Raw genomic sequence first — 19,316 nt, 5'->3', positions numbered from 1 at the left:
GTGAAAACCGAACGTTTTCCTAATTGCATATATTAGCTCCGTTCGGTTGATTCGCAAAATATATTGAAATTTGCAAACCAACCAAACTTCTAACACTAGGTTACTTTTAACCTGCAGTTCGGTTGGGAACTTGGTTGCGTTGAAGTTTGCGACCAACCGAACATACCTCTGTAAATCTTATTACTAAAGTTCGGCTACCTGCGTGTTTGAAGAAAGAAACCGAACTCTGTGTTCGGTTATATGTTCTTGACATTCGTAGTTCGGTTACCTGTTCTTCACACTTGGTAACCGACCTACCTGAACCTAGCAGGAAATTTTTATAAAAATTTACAGTTTTATGAATAACTCATATCTCGATCATTATAAAGATTAACAAATACTCTAGGAGAGGATGGAGATGAAGAATCAGATGAGCTATCATCGCTTGAATACTCAAGCTTAGTGAATTAGAAAAAAAAAAATCCATGTTTTTCTTCTTCATCTTCTCTAACTTTACTCTCTCAATAATTCTACTTCTTTAGCTTAATCATTTCATTAATCATTACCCAAAATTAATCAGGAGAATAATTTAGGTATTAATAGAAATATCTAGATAAAGGATGACCTAGATTTACTTCTAAATGTCTTACTAAAAATAGAATCATGGTCCCCAAAAATTCGTTGATTATTAAGCTACTGTTATGGGGACTTTAACTGAAACGAGTTCACTTGAGTTTTGATTTGTTTGATTATAAACGAGTTACAAATGATTTAATGGATATGCACTTAAAAGTCCAAAAAATGTCTTGATTTTCTAAGACAGTATAGATTTAAGTTTTCATTTCTGTCAACCCATTTAAACTACCATCACTGGCTAAAGTCAATTGAGTATACATGACTAGAATCAGTTGTGTTGCTTTAGAGGGAATTGTCTTGAAAAAAATATATTAGCCCGAACACGAAATGAAGACTTTAAGGATATAAAAATGTGAATTCATATTGTCATGAATTACTGTATTTAGGTAGCATCTCACTTTCAGTAATTTTAATATAAGTTGGCTTGCAAACTTGGATCAATTCCGAACCGAAATATCATTTGCTGTTAATTGTTCTTACTATTGCTTTTGGTTTTGTTCTGGCATATATTTACTGATGATGATGTAGCTAGATACAACTTCTAGTTCTTGTAGTAAAGTTACTGTGCGAGATTCTCAGTTTTTGAAGTAAGTTTCTTCCATCAAATTTGTTTCCTTTTCAAATTACAACTCATAATATAGTTTCTTGAATTCATGTTTTCATGTTGAATAATTTCATGATATTATTTCGTTTACTAAACTTGCAGAAACTTTTGGTACAGGGTTAATATTTCAGCAGTAGAAAGCAAGTAAAAGAATACGCTGTAGATTTTGCAGCATGGATGAAGAAAACACAAACAATGAAAACCTGACTATTGCATCTAAGAACCGTTCACCTGGAACAGAACCAGATAGTAGTTCGGCGAACACAGTAGGCCAACAAAATTCTGAGAAGGCTAAAGTAGAAGATGAGAAACTCAGCGTCGTTCCATTTTTCAAGCTATTTGCATTTGCAGATTCTAAAGATATTGCGTTGATGGTCATCGGTGTAATTGCAGCTTTTGCAAATGGAGCGACAATGCCTATCATGTCCATTATCATTGGAAATCTCGTTAACTCTTTCGGAAATACGGCAGGAACCACAGATGTTGTTAAACAAGTTTCAAAGGTGAGAAGGAAAAATAGATTCTTTATCACATTTTTGTAGAATTCTTATGCTTTTCAACTCAGTGTTCTATTTGACATGAACTAAGTTACAAATCTATTATTGACGGTGTCAGGTAGCGTTAGAGTTTGTCTATTTGGCTGTGGGGGCTGGTATAGCATCGTTCTTCCGTAAGTTGTTAGTTTTCAGATTTTATGTACTCCAGAGTCCAGTCTAACGGTATGCATTAGGGAGACAGATTTCCACTATGAACACTTAAGAAAGAACTATAATTGATATTTGTCAGAGGTGGCCTGCTGGACGGTCACTGGGGAGAGACAGGCGGCACGGATTCGAAGTTTGTACTTCAAGAGTTTACTTAAGCAAGAAATCGGTTTCTTTGACAAAGAGACAAATACAGGAGAAGTTGTTGGGAGGATGTCAGGTGATACCGTTCTCATTCAAAATGCAATGGGCGAGAAGGTAACAGAAATTCTATGAACAAAAAAACTGCAGACTTGTGTCATTTGTCACAATCATTTTAAGTTCCAATAATTGCTCATCTGCAGGTTGGAAACTTTATCCAGCTGATTGGGACATTCCTAGGAGGTTTTGTAATTGCGTTCGTCAAAGGGTGGCTTCTCACACTTGTCATGTTATCCTCTATTCCTTTGCTCGTAATCTCTGGTGCGGTCATGTTCATTGTTATAGCCAATATGGCTTCTCGTGGACAGGAAGCTTACTCACAAGCAGGCATTGTTGTTGAGCAAACTGTTGGATCAATTAGAACAGTACGAAACTGTTTCTCTGTAAATCATTTCCGTTGACCCTTTACTTGTTTATATAAGTGTAGCCAACACAATCCATGTACAGGTTGCATCATTTACCGGAGAGAATCGAGCTATCACTAAGTACGAAAAATCCTTAGCAACTGCTTACAGAACGGGTGTTCGTGAGGGATTAGCTTCTGGAGCAGGTCTTGGTTGTGTTATGTTAGTCACATTCTGTTCTTACGCCTTAGCGATATGGTTCGGCTCTAAGATGATAATTGAAAAAGGCTATACGGGAGGTGATGTCATTAACGTGATTGTTGCTGTACTGACTGGCTCCATGTAAGCTGTTATTTGTTTTCTAGATTTAGTTCATTACTTGTGATGATTGTAGATGGCATAATATTAAGTTAGTCTGAATTCTGTATTGCAGGTCGCTAGGCCAGGCATCACCTCTTCTGAGTGCTTTCTCAGCTGGACAAGCCGCAGCCTTCAAAATGTTTGAGACAATTAATAGGAAATCAGAAATCGATGCGTACGCTTCCCATGGACGCGTACTGGATGATATACGTGGAGATATCGAGTTAAAAAATGTTCATTTCACATATCCTGCAAGACCAGATGAGCAAATATTTAAGGAGTTCTGTCTACACATACCAAGTGGCACAACTAGTGCTTTAGTCGGGCAAAGTGGAAGCGGAAAATCAACTGTGATTAGCCTGATCGAGAGATTTTACGACCCACAAGTAGGTGAAGTTCTCTTAGACGGAATAAATCTCAAGGAGTTTCAACTGAAATGGATCAGAGGAAAGATTGGGCTTGTCAGCCAGGAACCAGCGCTCTTTACTTGTAGCATTAGAGATAATATTGCCTATGGAAAAGAAGGTGCAACCATTGAAGAGATTAAAGTTGCAGCTCAACAAGCAAATGCTGCAAAGTTCATAGATAAATTACCGCAGGTTTGTCGAAATCCATTTTACTGAATTAAGCCATGATATTTGTACTTACCTAAAAGAGATTCTGAGTTTTTGAATGATGCATATATTCAGGGCTTAGACACTTTGGTTGGTGAGCATGGAATTCAACTATCAGGAGGTCAAAAGCAAAGAATCGCCATTGCTAGAGCCATTTTGAAAGATCCACGAATTCTTCTTCTAGATGAAGCTACCAGTGCACTTGATGCAGAGTCTGAAAAGGTTGTGCAAGAGGCACTAGATAGGGTGATGGTTAACCGAACTACTGTAACTGTTGCTCATCGCTTGAGCACAGTAAAGAATGCAGATATGATAGCAGTCATTCATCAAGGGAAGATAGTTGAAAAAGGTGCACTTTCTTATCATTCTATTTTTGGCTCATGATAGGTTGAGTTCTATCAGCTAGTGCTTTTGATTTCTCTTTGGTGCGAAATGGTTCAGATTGTATCTTGCCTCATTTGATCAGGTTCACCAATGGAGCTCCTTAAAATTCCTGATGGAGCATACTGCCAACTTATGCGCTTGCAAGAAATAAGTAAAGAATCTCAAAGAGATAAAGAAAAAGTAGAAACTATAATTCATTCAGCCAATAATGTACGCAGTGACATGTCCTTTAGGCGATCTATAAGTCGTGGGTCTAGAAGCGGAAATAGCAACAGTAACTTCTTCCCAAATCCATTTGGTCCAACTATAGGAGTAAATATGCAAGAACCCCCGGTGGAAGACTGTGATGCTCCCCATACAGAATCTTCAAAACATTCCACAGATATTCCACTTCGCCGTCTTGCTTATCTGAACAAACCGGAGCTCCCTTTTCTACTACTTGGTGGTGTGTTTGCAGCAATAAATGGAGCCATATTCCCAGCTTTCTCTATAATGCTTTCCAGTATCATAAAGACATTTTTTGAGCCTCCAGATGAGCTCCGCAAGGATTCAGGGTTCTGGGCTTTGATGTTTGTGGTCCTTGGCGCTGTCACATTTGTGGCAGCCCCAGCAAGAACATATTTTTTTGCAGTAGCTGGATGTAGGTTGATAAAGCGTCTTCGCTTGATGTGTTTCAGAAAGGTAGTTCACATGGATATTGGTTGGTTTGATGATTCTGAACACTCTAGTGGTGCAATTGGTGCAAGGCTATCTGCAGATGCGTCGACCGTGCGTAGTCTTGTTGGAGATGCACTAGGACTGCTTGTACAGAATGCTGCAACAGCTGTTGCATGCTTGGTTATCGCTTTTCAAGCAAGCTGGCAGTTGGCTTTCATTATCCTTGTTTTACTACCCTTTTTAGGATTAAATGTGTGGGTTCAAAAGAAGTTGATGAAAGGATTTAATGACAATGCAAAGGTTCAAAAGCCTTCATTTTTTTTCTTTTCCGTCTTGGTTTATGCATGCAAATAGTAATATACAGAATGCTGCAACAGCTGTTGCATGCTTGGTTATCGCTTTTCAAGCAAGCTGGCAGTTGGCTTTCATTATCCTTGTTTTACTACCCTTTTTAGGATTAAATGTGTGGGTTCAAAAGAAGTTGATGAAAGGATTTAATGACAATGCAAAGGTTCAAAAGCCTTCATTTTTTTTCTTTTCCGTCTTGGTTTATGCATGCAAATAGTAATATTCTGACAATCTATACTCGTGTGTTTGCAGTTGATGCATGAGGAAGCAAGTCAGATTGCTAATGATGCTGTCGGTAGTATACGAACAGTCGCCTCATTCTGTGCTGAAGAAAGGTTGATGAAACTATACGAAGAGAAGTGTGATGGCCCAAGAAAGATTGGGATAAGACAAGGTCTGATTAGCGGAATCGGTTTTGGTCTCTCTTTTTCCTTGTTTTTTTGTTTGAACGCAACCAGTTTTTATGCCGGAGGAAGACTAGTGCAGGATGGCAAGACACAATTTCAAGAGGTTTTTCGTGTAAGTATATCTCCTAGAGAGTTCTTGTAATCTCATGCTTTGATTGTATGAAAAGGTAATTCGATCCCTCCTGGCTGAACACTAATCTTGTTTGTTCTTAGGTGTTCTTCGCTCTCACAATGATGGCAATGGGAATTTCTCAGTCGAGCTCACTAGTACCAGATTCTAGTAAAGCAAAGACTTCAACTGGTTCGATATTTGCAATTCTTGATCATAAGTCGAAAATTGACTCCAGCAGTGATTCCGGCATTACACTAGTAGAAGATATAAAAGGAGAAATCGTGTTTCGGCACGTCAGTTTTAAGTACCCAATTAGGCCAAATGTTCAAGTACTTCATGACCTCTGCTTGGCCATTCATTCTGGCAAGGTATAATCGAACTTCATTGGTGCTAGATTTTAGTTACCTGGAAATGCAGTCGCATGTTATTTAACAATGTTATTGATCAGACGATAGCTCTAGTTGGAGAGAGTGGGAGCGGCAAATCAACCGTGATATCGTTGCTACAACGATTTTACGACCCTGATTCAGGACAGATAACGTTAGACGGCATTGAAATTCAGAAGTTTCAGTTGAGATGGTTAAGGCAACAAATGGGTCTGGTAAGCCAAGAACCTGTGTTGTTTAACGACACAATTCGAGCCAACATTGCATATGGAAAAGAAGGAACCGCAACAGAGGCAGAGATCTTTGCAGCAGCAGCACAAGCTAATGCCCACAACTTTATTAGTGGGTTGCAACAGGTTGGAAAATCAAATCCTCTAAAACTTGCACTCTTGAATATTCCATTTCACATACGTCATAATCTGATTTTAAAAATTGGGCGAAAAATAACATCAAGGGATACGACACAATGGTTGGAGAACGTGGAGTGCAACTGTCAGGTGGCCAAAAGCAACGAGTAGCAATTGCACGGGCTATAGTGAAAGGACCAAAGATACTGCTATTAGACGAGGCAACAAGTGCACTGGATGCTGAATCGGAGCGGGTAGTTCAAGACGCATTGGACCGTGTTATCGTGAACAGAACTACAGTTGTTGTGGCCCATAGACTTACAACAATTAGGAATGCTAACGTAATTGGAGTGGTTAAAAATGGGACTATTGTTGAGAAAGGAAACCACAATATGTTGATAAATATGGAGAATGGTGTTTACGCATCACTGGTAGCACTTCATATGAGTGGTTCATCGAAATGAAGTCTGTTTTAAAATGCCTCTTTTATAAAAGATGACAATAGCAAAATCCAAAGGGCATGTATGAATTGATAGGAGCTGGGGGAGAATCAAACAACCGTATCACATATTTTGTCTTCTAAACTATGATTTATTTGTTTTATATGCAATTGATTGATTTAAATTGAAAGTATGAATCAGATTAATTTGACGTGATTGAATTGGTGGCCGCCGCGCTGTACACCTATTGATCAGTATATTTTACATTTCCATCTACAGCCGTATTTTTTTTCTTGTTTTTCTTGTTCGCTTGTCGTAGGCATCAAACTATCCACTAGTACTTGGATGGTATATTTTCAAGGGAATCAATGTAAAAACAAAAGGAGACAAATGGATACTGGATCATTTTTCAAAGTTAGCTCAGTTAAACAGCGCATTGACTTTTCTCGACCATATCGACGTAGTTTTACAAAGTGTCACTTATTTATTGACAAGTTAGAGGAAAGCGGTGAATAAAACAATTTATTTAAGTGCAGAAAGATCAAATTTGGTGCAGTAGATTGCAGTCAAACCCAAAATAAGAAAGATTATGAAGGAGAAGAAGAAGAAGAAGAAGAAGATGATTAATGGCGATAACATGACAGCTGAATTACCAATGGCAATGGATGATAAAGTTACAGTAATTAGAGCTGTTCCATTTCTAAAGCTATTCGCATTTGCTGATTCTAAAGATATCCTCTTGATGGTAATTGGCACAATTGCAGCCTTTGCAAATGGTTGGTCGATGCCTCTTCTGACCATTCTTTTTGGGAAACTTGTAAATACCTTTGGACAAGGTACAGGTCCAAGCACAGATGGTTTACTTAAGCAGGTTTCAGGGGTACCTTTCATTTTAAACTCGACAACTTAAAGCTTGAATGCATAATTATTTTAACTACGGATTCCTTAAACAACAAACTTTTATTGCCTTACTAATATTATGACTCGCTTAAATTTGTAGATATCACTGGAACTTGTTTATTTGGCTCTGGGGTCTGGCGTGGCGTCATTCTTACGTAAGTTTGGATGTAAATGCCTTTGTAGCTTCTAATGGATATACTAGACAATTTAATTTGATTGTTTTGCATTTTATGTCGTACGTGTTTGTCATTCTTGCAGAATTGGCTTGTTGGATAGTCACAGGGGAAAGACAAGCATCAAGAATTAGAAGTTTGTACTTGAAAACTATACTAAGTCAAGATATTGCCTTCTTTGATAACGAAACAAATGCAGGAGAAGTTGTAGGGAGAATGTCAGGTGATACTGTTCTCATTCAAAATGCAATTGGCGAAAATGTGGGAACATTTGTTCAACTTCTAGTGACATTTCTAGGAGGTTTTATGGTTTCATTTTACAAAGGATGGCTTCTCACTCTAATTATGTTATCATCTATTCCTCCTCTCGCTATCACTGGGGCTGCCGTGGCCATTGTTGTTGCCAAGATGGCTTCTCGCGGACAAGAGTCTTATTCCCAAGCTGCAATAGTCGTTGACCAAACAATCGAAGCAATCAGAACAGTAAGCAGCATATGTTTTGTTAGTCACATGATAATTGATATGGTAACCAATAGAACAAAATTCAGTTACATTAACTTGTTCACGAATGCATGCAGGTTGCATCATTTACAGGGGAATATGAAGCTATTAGAAGATACAACAAAGCCTTAACAAGTGCTTATAAATCTGGTGTTCAAGAGGGCTTAGCTGCTGGATTAGGGCTTGGTTCAGCTTTATTTATAGTGCTGTGCACATTTTCCTTAGCTACTTGGTTTGGTGCAACTATGGTAATTGACAAAGGTTATACCGGTGGATCTGTCGTTAGCGTAATCATTATTGTGTTGGTTAGCTCCTTGTAAGTATTTGCACCCATGAACATGGATAATTTGCTTTATTTATGTACTCCTGACACAAATATGTGATTGCATTATGTATGTGGATACATAGGTCCATAGGGCAAGCATCTCCATGCTTGACTGCATTTGCTGCTGGACAAGTTGCTGCCTTCAAGATGTTTGAGACGATAAACCGAAAACCGGAGATTGATGCAAATGACACAGCTAATGGAATCATATTAGATGATATTCGTGGAGATATTGAGTTAAGTGATGTATATTTCAGCTATCCAACTAGACCAAAGGAACTAATTTTTGATGGATTCTCTTTGTGTATACCAAGTGGTACTACTTCAGCTTTAGTTGGACAAAGCGGTAGTGGAAAATCAACTGTGATTAGCTTAATTGAAAGATTTTATGATCCACAAAAAGGAAAAGTTCTTATTGACGGTGTAAACCTTAAGGAGCTTAAGTTAAGATGGATAAGAGAAAAAATTGGACTAGTCAGCCAAGAACCTGCACTATTTGCTTGTAGCATTAAGAATAATATTGCATATGGAAGAGATGGTGCAACTCTTGAAGACATCAAAGCTGCGGCTGAACTTGCCAATGTTGCCAAATTTATCGACGAACTACCCGAGGTTCTTCATTTTTTTTTTCTTCAACTTCTTTTCATTATTTGTCCATTCATAGCTGAATTATCAAGTGTTGAATCATCTTCTATGTATTGCAGGGTCTTGACACATTGGTTGGCGAGCATGGAACTCAGTTATCTGGCGGGCAAAAGCAGAGAATTGCTTTAGCTAGAGCTATTTTAAAAGATCCAAAAATCCTACTTCTAGATGAAGCTACAAGTGCGCTTGATGCGGAATCTGAACGGATTGTTCAAGAGGCATTAGATAGGGTAAAGGTAAACCGAACTACTATCATTGTCGCCCATCGGCTAAGCACCATAAAGAATGCAGATATGATTGCTGTTATTCATCAAGGAAAACTTGTTGTAAAAGGTACTAATTAGTCCAAAAGATGAATCATATTTTAGTCATTATGCCTTGAAATGGAGTACTATCTTGTTAAATCTCTTATTTTGAACAGGTTCCCATCTGGAGCTCCTCAAAGATCCTGATAGTGCTTACTGCCATCTTATTCGTCTACAAGAAGCAAATAATGTAACATCAGGAAAGGATCAACAAAATACTGATAAGCATTCAAGTGAATTCATATCGCCGCGACTATCCGTAACATATGGATCCTCTGAGCACAAAAACAGTGGACTAAATATCCAAGAGACCCCTCGGAAAGACCCTGACATGTTTTCCGTTCCTTCACTGGATATACAATCTGAAAAAGTTCCATTATGTCGTCTGGTGAATCTCAACAAGCCAGATTTCCCTGTATTACTACTTGGTGTTATATCTGCAGCTATCAACGGACTCGTATTTCCAATTGTTCGCTGTATTATTTTCTGGTATTATTGAGACACTCTTCAAACCGCCAACGGAAATTCGAAAAGATTCACGTTACTTAGCGTTAATGTTTATTCTACTTGGAGTTGTAGCATTTCTGGCATCTCCCGCAAGAGCTTACTTCTTTGCCATGGCCGGCTGTAATTTGATAAGACGTATTCGAATCATGTGTTTTGAGAAAATTGTGCATATGGATATTGGTTGGTTTGATGACCCCGAACACTCGAGTGGTGCAATTGGTGCTAAGCTTTCTGCAGATGCATCAACTATACGCTGTCTTGTGGGGGATCCGTTGGCACTTCTAGTTCAGAACGGATCAACAACGATTTTTGGTTTGATTATCGCTTTCCAAGCTAATTGGCAATTGGCCGTCCTTTTCCTAGGTCTTCTACCATTGTTAGGAGTATGTGGATGGTTTCAAATGAAACTAATGGCAGGATTCAGCGCAAATCCAGAGGTTAGATCAATCCGAATCTCTAAGGCCATTTAAATGTCAGGTATACCTTATATCTTTCAAGGTATAATAATTTTCTTATGCTTGCAGATGCTGTACGAGGATGCAAGTCAAATTGCTAATGATGCGGTTGGGAGTATAAGGACAGTCGCATCATTCTGCGCCGAAGAAAAGGTGATGAAATTGTACGAGGAAAGGTGTGAAGGCCCAAAAAAAAGAGGAATAAGACAAGGTTTAATTAGTGGAACTGGTTATGGGGTTTCTTTCTTCTTGGTGTATTCCATCTATGCAACTATATTTTTTGTTGGTGGAAAGCTTATCCAGGATGGCAAAACAACCTTCCCCCATCTTTTCCGCGTACGTATATCCTCACAAGGCTGAATTTGGCAAGATGTTTTGACATTGTTAATGATAATGCTTCTTTGGTTTCACAGGTTTACTTGGTTCTGACAATGGCAGCAACAGGAATTTCTCAATCAAGCTCATTCGCACCTAGTTCCAGTAAAGCTAAATCTTCAACTGCATCTATATTTTCGATTCTTGACCAGAAGTCGAAAATTGACTCCAGCAGTAACTCTGGCATGACACTAGAAAATGTTAGGGGTGAAATTGAGTTTCGGCATGTAAGTTTTAAGTACCCAACAAGACCGGATGTTCAGATATTTCAGGACTTATACTTGGCAGTTCATTCTGGTAAGGTAATAATCCTCAAAACGACATGCGACAAGATACAATGCTCACTTGCACATTGTCATAATGTTTTTCTGCAATCAAATAATCATAATAATAAATTTCATTTACCAGACTGTAGCTTTAGTTGGAGAAAGTGGTAGCGGTAAATCAACCGTAATATCGCTGTTGCAGCGATTTTATGACCCTGATTCAGGTAACATTACATTGGACGGAGTCGAAATAAGGAAATTTCAACTGAGATGGTTGAGACAACAAATGGGTTTAGTAAGTCAAGAACCTGTTTTGTTCAATGACACAATCCGAGCCAATATTGCGTACGGAAAGGAAGGAAATGCAACAGAGACAGAAATTACATCTGCAGCAGAACAAGCAAATGCTCACAAGTTCATTAGTGGGTTAGAACAGGTTAAAATTTCACAGAATGTATTAGCATAATTCCATTTGAACTGGCTTCATGAATTTATCTTTGTAGGCTAATTTTGTGAATGTTATTGAAAAATGAAGGGGTACGACACGATAGTAGGAGAACGAGGAATTCAATTATCAGGTGGGCAAAAGCAAAGAGTTGCAATTGCACGAGCCATAATCAAAGGGCCGAAGATATTGTTATTAGACGAAGCCACAAGCGCACTTGATACGGAATCAGAACGCATAGTGCAAGATGCATTGGACCGAGTTACAGTAAACCGGACCACTATTGTAGTGGCACATCGATTATCAACTATAAAAAATGCTGATGTTATCGCAGTGGTTAAAGATGGAGTTATCGCTGAAAAAGGAAAACACGAAAAGTTGATGAATATCGAGAATGGATTATATGCATCCCTAGTAGCACTTCTTATGAGTGTTTCATCATAAATTCATATCTCTGCTGTTGTTTAAGTTTTCTGGATAGTTCCTTTTGTTGTAATGTTTATTGCTGATTCAGCATTAAAGAAAAAAGAAGGGAAAAATATTGTTTGGTCTTTTTTTAAGTGGGTCCATGTCAATTTAGTCTTTTGGTCAAACGCTTTTACTGTTTGGTCCATAATTATTTAAAAATATTAAACTGACAAAAGTATCTTTCCGTGTGAATTTTTACTTATTTTCTTGTAGCAGTTCATTCCAGAAATGAAGTCCATATAAAACCTACACAAACCAGAGTTTATTCCAGAAATGAAGTCCATATAAAAATCTATACAAACCAGAGTTCATTCCAGAAAATGAAGTCCATACAAAAACATAAAAAAACAGACTTCATTCCAGAAATGAAGTCCATATAAAAACCTATACAAACCAGAGTTCATTCTAGAAATGAAGTCCATATAAAAACCTATACAAACCAGAGTTCATTCCAGAAATGAAGTCCATATAAAAACCTAAAAAAATAGACTTCATTCCAGAAATTAAGTCCATATAAAAACCTATACAAACCAGAGTTCATTCAAGAAATGAAGTCCATATAAAAACCTAAAAAAACAGACTTCATTCCATAAATGAAGTCCATATAAAAACCTATACAAACCAGAGTTCATTCCATAAATGAAGTCCATATAAAAACCTAAAAAACAGACTTCATTCCAGAAATGAAGTCCATATAAAAACCTATACAAACCAGACTTCAATTCTGGAATGAACTCCATATAAAAACATCAGCAGCATCATCTTCATCTTCAACAACAACAGCAGCAAAGAACTTCATCAAAATTCATCGTCGTCATTCATCTTCAACAACAGCAGCAACAAAAAACACCCAAATCTTCATTTTCTTCATCGATTTCAACAACATCATATTCATCGACGTCTTCAACATCATCTTCATCGATTTCATCGTCTTCATCGTCGACTTCAACAGAAACGACAATATCATCGTCTTCATCTTCTTCTTTATCAAGACAACAACATAAAAAACCCTAAAAAAACAGAGTTCATCTTCATCTTTAACACAAGCAGCAGCAACAACATGAGATCGTCGTCGTCTTCATCAAGTAGATCGGGTTCGTCATCGTCTTCAACATCAAATCTGATCAAAATCATCAAGAAAAAAAAAAGAGAGAGAAAAGTAGATCTGAAAAAGAAAAGAAGATGAGAGAGAAAGTAATCTGAGAATGAGATATTTTCTAGTAATTTTGGTATATATGTGGTCACCCTAGGACCAAACCATTATTTTCTAGGACCAAACAATAATATAAGGGTATTTCTGCCACCACACAATGAAAAATTACATCATCCATGACATCACCCTAGGACCAAACCATAATTTATAGGACCAAACTATAATATATTTTCCCAAATAGGACCAAACAGATACATGATTGAGTCAACTGGACTAGACTCTCTCTAAGATATTATTCCTAGGACCATATGGTATTTCCTACAAAAAAGAAAAGGTCGCGACGTTTATAGACCCGTAAATTTTGGGTCCCATTGATAAATTTTGAAGGGGCAGGATCGGGTTTAGAGATGCACATGGGTCGGGTTTTAGCTAATACCAACTACCAATCCAACTAAAGCGGGGTTTTATTTTCATAACCAATCCCGCACCCACAAATATCGGGCGGGTTTTTGATCCGCCCGTTACGGGCCGGTCGGGTTCGGTTTTAAACCCGCTTCATATTGTAGTTCAATATTTCCTGCAAGTTTTTCACCTGTAGTGTTTATATCTGTACCTGCTTTATATTCAATGATCATTTACCTTTTTGAGCGGAAAAAGTCACTGTAAGAAAGAAAAGAAAATAAACAAACAACTTACACCCAAATTCCAGGCATAAATACAAAAGTTAAGAACATTTTCATTTTTTTTTGAAGCATGCATTTTATTAAGTTAAACTGAGATTACACGTGGGAATATTATGCCCATAAAGTTTGCTATTACAATATAACTTATAGGTGTGGGAATTACATTGTCCCACACTGTTGTTGTGAGCTTCCCCACAGCATAATCATCTGTCGCTCGATTTTACAGACCGCCTGCTACTTGATTTCCTCCTCTGTAGACGTGCCTAATAGTATATTGTTGAATTTGGGTAAACCTATATTTGATTTCTGCAATCTGATTAGAAATATACCATGGAGCGTCGGCGTCCGAGGTTAGAAATCTTATTAAGTTCTCTGAATCTGTTTTAGATTGAACCTTTGGACATCCCCGTTCCATCGACGTACAAGAAGCGATGAGGATGGCCCAAGTTTCCGATGAAAGTGCAGTGATGACACCCAGTGGTTGTGTTCTCGTTTCGGCATATAATACCTGCTCCCGCTATTCTGAGATATCCCCTTGCTGCTCCGTCCATGTTAATTTTGATTCAATCTAAGTGGGGTTTGATCCATCCCACGAAGATGGTTGTTGTTGCTAGTGTTGTTTGCGCTGGGTTTGGATAAGGTTGCATCCCAAGTAGTACTTGCGGCAGGTGGTTTTGAGCCTAGGTATATTCCAGCTGGAGTTAGATGGCCATCTGCGTTGTATTCGTCGGATTTGATAGTTGCTGGCGATAGACTGCGTCGTTCCTAGCTATCCATAAGGACCAAAAAATGAAGCAAAAAGATGTGGTGACTGGGAAAGGAGCTTTTGTTTTGAGGAGTAGGGAAACTGTCGTCTGATGGGGCAGTGAGGTGGGTATCCTATGAGTAGGGTTTTGGTTGTTCGTGAGATGAGGTAGTAAGAGGTTCCAGGAGTCAACGGTTGTTTGAAAATGCATAAAAATGTGACTGGACGTTTCAGGACTAGAACTGCATTTAGGACATAGGTTGGAGTTGCTGGCGATAGACTGTGTCGTTCCTAGCTATCCATAAGGACCAGAAAATGAAGCAAAAAGATGTGGTGACTGGGTGTGAGCTTTTGTTTTGAGGAGTAGGGAGACTTCCGTTTGATGGGGAAGTGAGGTGGGTATGCTATGAGTAGGGTTTTGGTTGTTCGTGAGATGAGGTAGTAAGAGGTTCCAGAAGTCAATGGTTGTTTGACAATACAGTAAAATGTGACTGGACGTTTCAGGACTAGAACTGCATTTAGGACATAGGTTGGAGTTGGTGAGTTGGATGCGGTTGAGAATGTTGAGGATTGGTAAACCCTCATTAATTGCTTTCCACAAGAAAAGTTGTACTTTAGGGGGACACGGGAGCATCCAAAGGAAGGTAGTTGGTGGGAGAGGGTTGTGATGGATTTGTGCAGAGTGTTGATGAGGAAGTTATATCTTGATGTCGTCGTATATTTTCCTCTTTTGGTAAAAGGCAAAATGATCTCGTATGGTTGGTTGTTCCTTGGGATAGGAATGCTGACGATTCGTTGAACTATGGGCTGGGGAAGTATATTCATCCTATACTGATTCCAGTTCCTTGTTGACGGGTCGATGATGTCAGCAACCGATTATACGGGATAGCGTAGGGCTGGGTTAATGTTGTTATTGAAATATATAATCCAGTTTGATTGGATAGGGATGTTAACCCGTCTCCAGTTTGACGGAAGAGATGATGTTTGAAGGTTGGTATGAGAGATGCTAATTGTTTCCATTGTGGGCTGGGAGATGACAGGAGGGGAGGGATGTATTCGAAAATGTTTGTTTGAGGTATTTTGCATTATATAATGTGGCTAGTACGGAGTTAGATTTTTCGTGAATGTTCCAGATTCGTTTCATGAGAAATGCTTTGTTGTGCTCCTTACTGCTTCGGATGCCTAGTCCACCCTGAGTTGTGGGTTTTTATAGCTTGTCCCTTCCTAGTGGGTGGATCTTCTTGATGGAAGAGTCATGTCCCCAAAAGAAATTTGTTGTAGTATGATCTATATTTTTGTGGATGTGTGTAGGAAAGGTTTGTGTTTGCATGAGGTGGATGGCTGTAGGGGTAAGGGACGATTTTATGAGTGCGAATATGCCAGCTTGGTTTAGACATTTAGTCATCCAACCTTTTGCTTTACGAGTTAGGCGCTGAAGGATTGGGTTAAAGATATGGTTGGAAAGTCTCTCATGTTTTAATTGCACTCCTATGTAGATGGGGGGAGGTTTGATGTTGACATATTGAAGGCTTGTTTTAGTTCATCTAGTTAGTGTTGTTCTAGCTTCGGGTGATGGATGGTTGTAGATTTTGATGTCTTGACCCGCCAAATTACCATAAGCTTGTAGCATATGTTTGAGTTGATTGGTGCCTTCTGGAGTTGCTTTATATGCTATCAATCAGTCATCCACGTACATGAGATGTAAAATTGGCGGGCCTTCTGGGAAATGCGGAGCCCTTATATCTTTTTCTGGTTTTCAAGAATTCTCAAATTTACGGATAGTATTTCCACGCATATAATAAATATATTAAGATGAGAGAAGATCTCCTTGCCTTATTCCCCTGGTTGGGGTGATGAAACCAATTATGCAGAGTACCCTATTGAAAAATGAGTCTCTTAACCTTATTGGTGATAGTTCCAGTCTCTTTATTTCTCTTCATATCCATGACTTGTATGTTGCTTTCCATTCAAATTACCACAAATGGTAGTGGAGGAAAAATTCTTTTTTGTCCTTTTTTTTATAAGAAAAAGACTTATATTGAATGATTAAATCAGACATCTTGCGGAAGTTGAGATCTAATCCAATTGGGTGGAATATTATTTTACTCCTTAGAAAACTTTTCTTTTCTAACCACTTTTATATATCAAACTTGAGATCTAATGCAACCGGGATGGGAGTAGAAAGTTTTTCTTTTCTAAACACTTTTAAGATATCGACTATTTTATTCTTTTCATTTAGAACATTATAGCATTTCCAAGATTTATATTGCTAAAAAGTAGTAATCGAATCTTCAATAAATGATGTATCCACCAAGTGGTGTGAAATTCCTTTGGTAACAATTTTTACTATTAGTTTAGAGTCTCTCTCGAAGTTAATATTATATAACGTTAGAATTTTCACCCAGCAAACGACTTTCATAAGGCCATACCCTTCACTTGGTCTAGATTTAATGTTCCATTGATGAAGATACATTTGGCTTCCTTACAATTACTTGGGATATTCTTTAGTATTAGACCAATTTCGCCAAACTTTGTTAAATCATGATATGAACCATCACAGTTTATAGTTAGAAATCCAGGTTGAGGAGGACTCCAACTGACACTGTTTATATTCTGCTTAGGGATGTTCCTATTCATATGATTAGCATCAAGATTCTCATTTAAGTGTTTATGAATTCTAGTAACTAGTTGCATAGGATCGGTCTTGCTCTTTTAAAACACAACAGAACATTTGTCAGTCTGAAAACCCTAGGCAATAATAACATGTTCACCAATATCCTTAGCAGTAGATAGCCCTGCCTGAATTTTACCAATCCAGTTGATGATAAGTTGTTTAAGAGAGACCCGAGTATCATTATTCCTGCCAAGAGTAGCAAACCACCCTTATATAAAGAAGCCACAGGTTAAAATAACATGAGAATCATCTTCGATAACAATTTTACAAAACAGAAAGAAAATATCACCATCTTTAACAGCACAAACTATTCTACTTCTAGTGGGAAGGATATTATTAAGACACTTCCAAAGGAAATGCTTAATTTCTAGGAATGACATGCAGCTTCCAAAGAATCTTCCATACCATACCAAGATTACCACCATTATTACTATAGTTTTGTTCATACATCTTCTTGTAGGCAGACTTTACTGAGAAGCAACCATTTTTCTCAAGTTTCCAAACAACATAGTCTTTCTAATTTGGATGAATAGTAATGGTAGATATCAATCTAACAATTTCAGGTAAGGTAGGTTTTGAATCAAAGAGTAGTTCCAACCATTCTTTATATCAAGAATATTAGAAACTTTCACATGACTAAAGGGATTAATAACACTGGGTCTAGGGGTTGGGGGAACATCTAGGTCAGGAATCCATCTACGGTCCCAAATCTTAATGGTATTTACATCTCTTAGATACCAAAAACTATTGTTTTCTATAAAGCCTAATTCAGAGTTGATGCTCTTCAAATACCAATAAGTTTCAGTTTTCTCTTTATGTTTAAAAGGGTAACCAGCTGGGAAATACTTAGCAAACAAAGCCTTAACCCAGATGTCCTCATGTCTAGTGCAAACCCTCTAATATGACTTACTGAAAAGGCTCAATCGAAGCACTGCATATCCCTTAATCTTAGACCACCATCTTCTTTTTCCTTACACAAATTTCTCCAAGCTATATTAGCATGGAAACCTTAAATGTTATTTTTGTTTCTCCATAATTCGGAATGCATATAATTCATAGTGGTATTATGCAATTTAAAAGAGACCATGTGATGGATAGGTGAAGCATTCAACACTTTTTAAAATATAACAGTTATATCAGCTTCAGAAAGATTAGTAGCCTTCCATTTATAATATAACCTCTCTACATTAATACTTATTAGAGCATCGCTCGGTCGAATTAACAAGTTTTGCTATCTCAAGATTAATGTCAATATTAGATGTATAACTTGATTTCTAATCTATTAAAGTCAAGTCTCAGACTAGGATTAGAGTATGGCAGTTGAGTATCAGTCATCACTGAAAAACCCTCGAAGATTGAAGACTGAAGAATAAACGAAGACATTTAAGACAACTTCATTAACAAAGAGGCATGTAAAGACTGATCCATCCTATTTACTCTCGTCATTTACCATTATATCTTATGAGACTATGTTGTATGATTTTAGTAGACTTAATATTGCAAAAAAAAAAAATCGAGTTCAAGCATGTTTTGGTTAAACTCTCGAATTATTATTCAAGCAATGGATGTTGTAGATCCTTAACAATCTTAGTTAAAAAAATATATATATTGTTCAGAACTATTCTTTTTTAAGTCGATCATTTGTAAATTCCCAAGAAACAACGCATATTACATATTTTTAGAGCCTTTCTCGGTCGAACTCGCAAGTTTTTCTGTCTTAAGCTTATAGTCAATGTTAGTAGCATTCTATCTTAAGTTATTCGGAGCATTACTTGAAAAAAATAAATGTTAGTAGCACAAAAATATGTCTTGATTTATAGTCCACTAAAATCAAGTCTCGGACTAGGATTAGAGTACGATAGTTGAGTATTAGACATTACTGAATAACCCTTGAAGATTGAAAACTGAAGATCAAATGAAAACATTTGGAGAACTTCAACGAAAAAAAAGGTATGTGAAGACTGAACCATCCTATTTACTCACGCCATTACCATTCTATCTATATGAGACTGTGTCATATGACTTCTAGTAGATATAATATTGCAAAGAAGAAGTTTCAAGTCAAGCTTGTCTTGTTAAACATCTTGAAATATGATTCAAACAATGGATGTTCATGGATCCTTAGAAATCTTAGTTAAAAACAATTTATTGTTCAAGAACTATTATTGTTTCA

At 37.6% G+C, this 19,316-nt stretch overlaps 1 protein-coding gene and 1 pseudogene across 3 annotated transcripts; both read left to right on the top strand.

Moving 5' to 3' along the window:
* Positions 1-1,073: 1,073 nt before the first annotated feature.
* LOC113347060 (ABC transporter B family member 11-like) lies at positions 1,074-6,727 on the top strand. Of its 3 annotated transcripts, XM_026590647.1 has the most exons (14): positions 1,074-1,202; positions 1,337-1,722; positions 1,835-1,889; positions 2,006-2,181; positions 2,268-2,489; positions 2,572-2,810; positions 2,902-3,427; positions 3,518-3,791; positions 3,909-4,663; positions 4,875-4,994; positions 5,084-5,350; positions 5,452-5,718; positions 5,799-6,092; positions 6,191-6,726. In XM_026590647.1, the coding sequence occupies exons 2-14, from the start codon at positions 1,393-1,395 to the stop codon at positions 6,545-6,547; spliced, it is 3,882 nt and encodes a 1,293-aa protein (XP_026446432.1). In that variant the 5' UTR covers positions 1,074-1,202; positions 1,337-1,392; the 3' UTR covers positions 6,548-6,726. The 3 variants fall into 3 exon arrangements, with proteins under 3 accessions (XP_026446432.1, XP_026446430.1, XP_026446431.1); XM_026590645.1 differs by lacking the exon at positions 4,875-4,994 and having other exon boundaries at positions 3,909-4,783; positions 6,191-6,727; XM_026590646.1 differs by lacking the exon at positions 4,875-4,994 and having other exon boundaries at positions 1,115-1,202; positions 1,322-1,722; positions 3,909-4,783; positions 6,191-6,727.
* A 361-nt stretch (positions 6,728-7,088) lies between these two features.
* Positions 7,089-11,968, top strand: LOC113347059 (annotated as a pseudogene).
* Positions 11,969-19,316: the final 7,348 nt, after the last annotated feature.

Source organism: Papaver somniferum, chromosome 2 (assembly GCF_003573695.1).
Source record: "Papaver somniferum cultivar HN1 chromosome 2, ASM357369v1, whole genome shotgun sequence".
Classification (NCBI taxonomy): Eukaryota; Viridiplantae; Streptophyta; class Magnoliopsida; order Ranunculales; family Papaveraceae; genus Papaver; species Papaver somniferum.
This window is presented reverse-complemented; position numbering and strand designations above follow the sequence as displayed.

Bases quoted from the DNA above. Each gene is read 5' to 3' on its own strand.
- LOC113347060 (XM_026590645.1), top strand. From the start codon at position 1,393: ATGGATGAAGAAAACACAAACAATGAAAACCTGACTATTGCATCTAAG. The intron at 2,182-2,267 runs GTAACAGAAATT...GCTCATCTGCAG, and splicing joins AAAATGCAATGGGCGAGAAG to GTTGGAAACTTTATCCAGCT. The intron at 5,719-5,798 runs GTATAATCGAAC...GTTATTGATCAG, and splicing joins TGGCCATTCATTCTGGCAAG to ACGATAGCTCTAGTTGGAGA.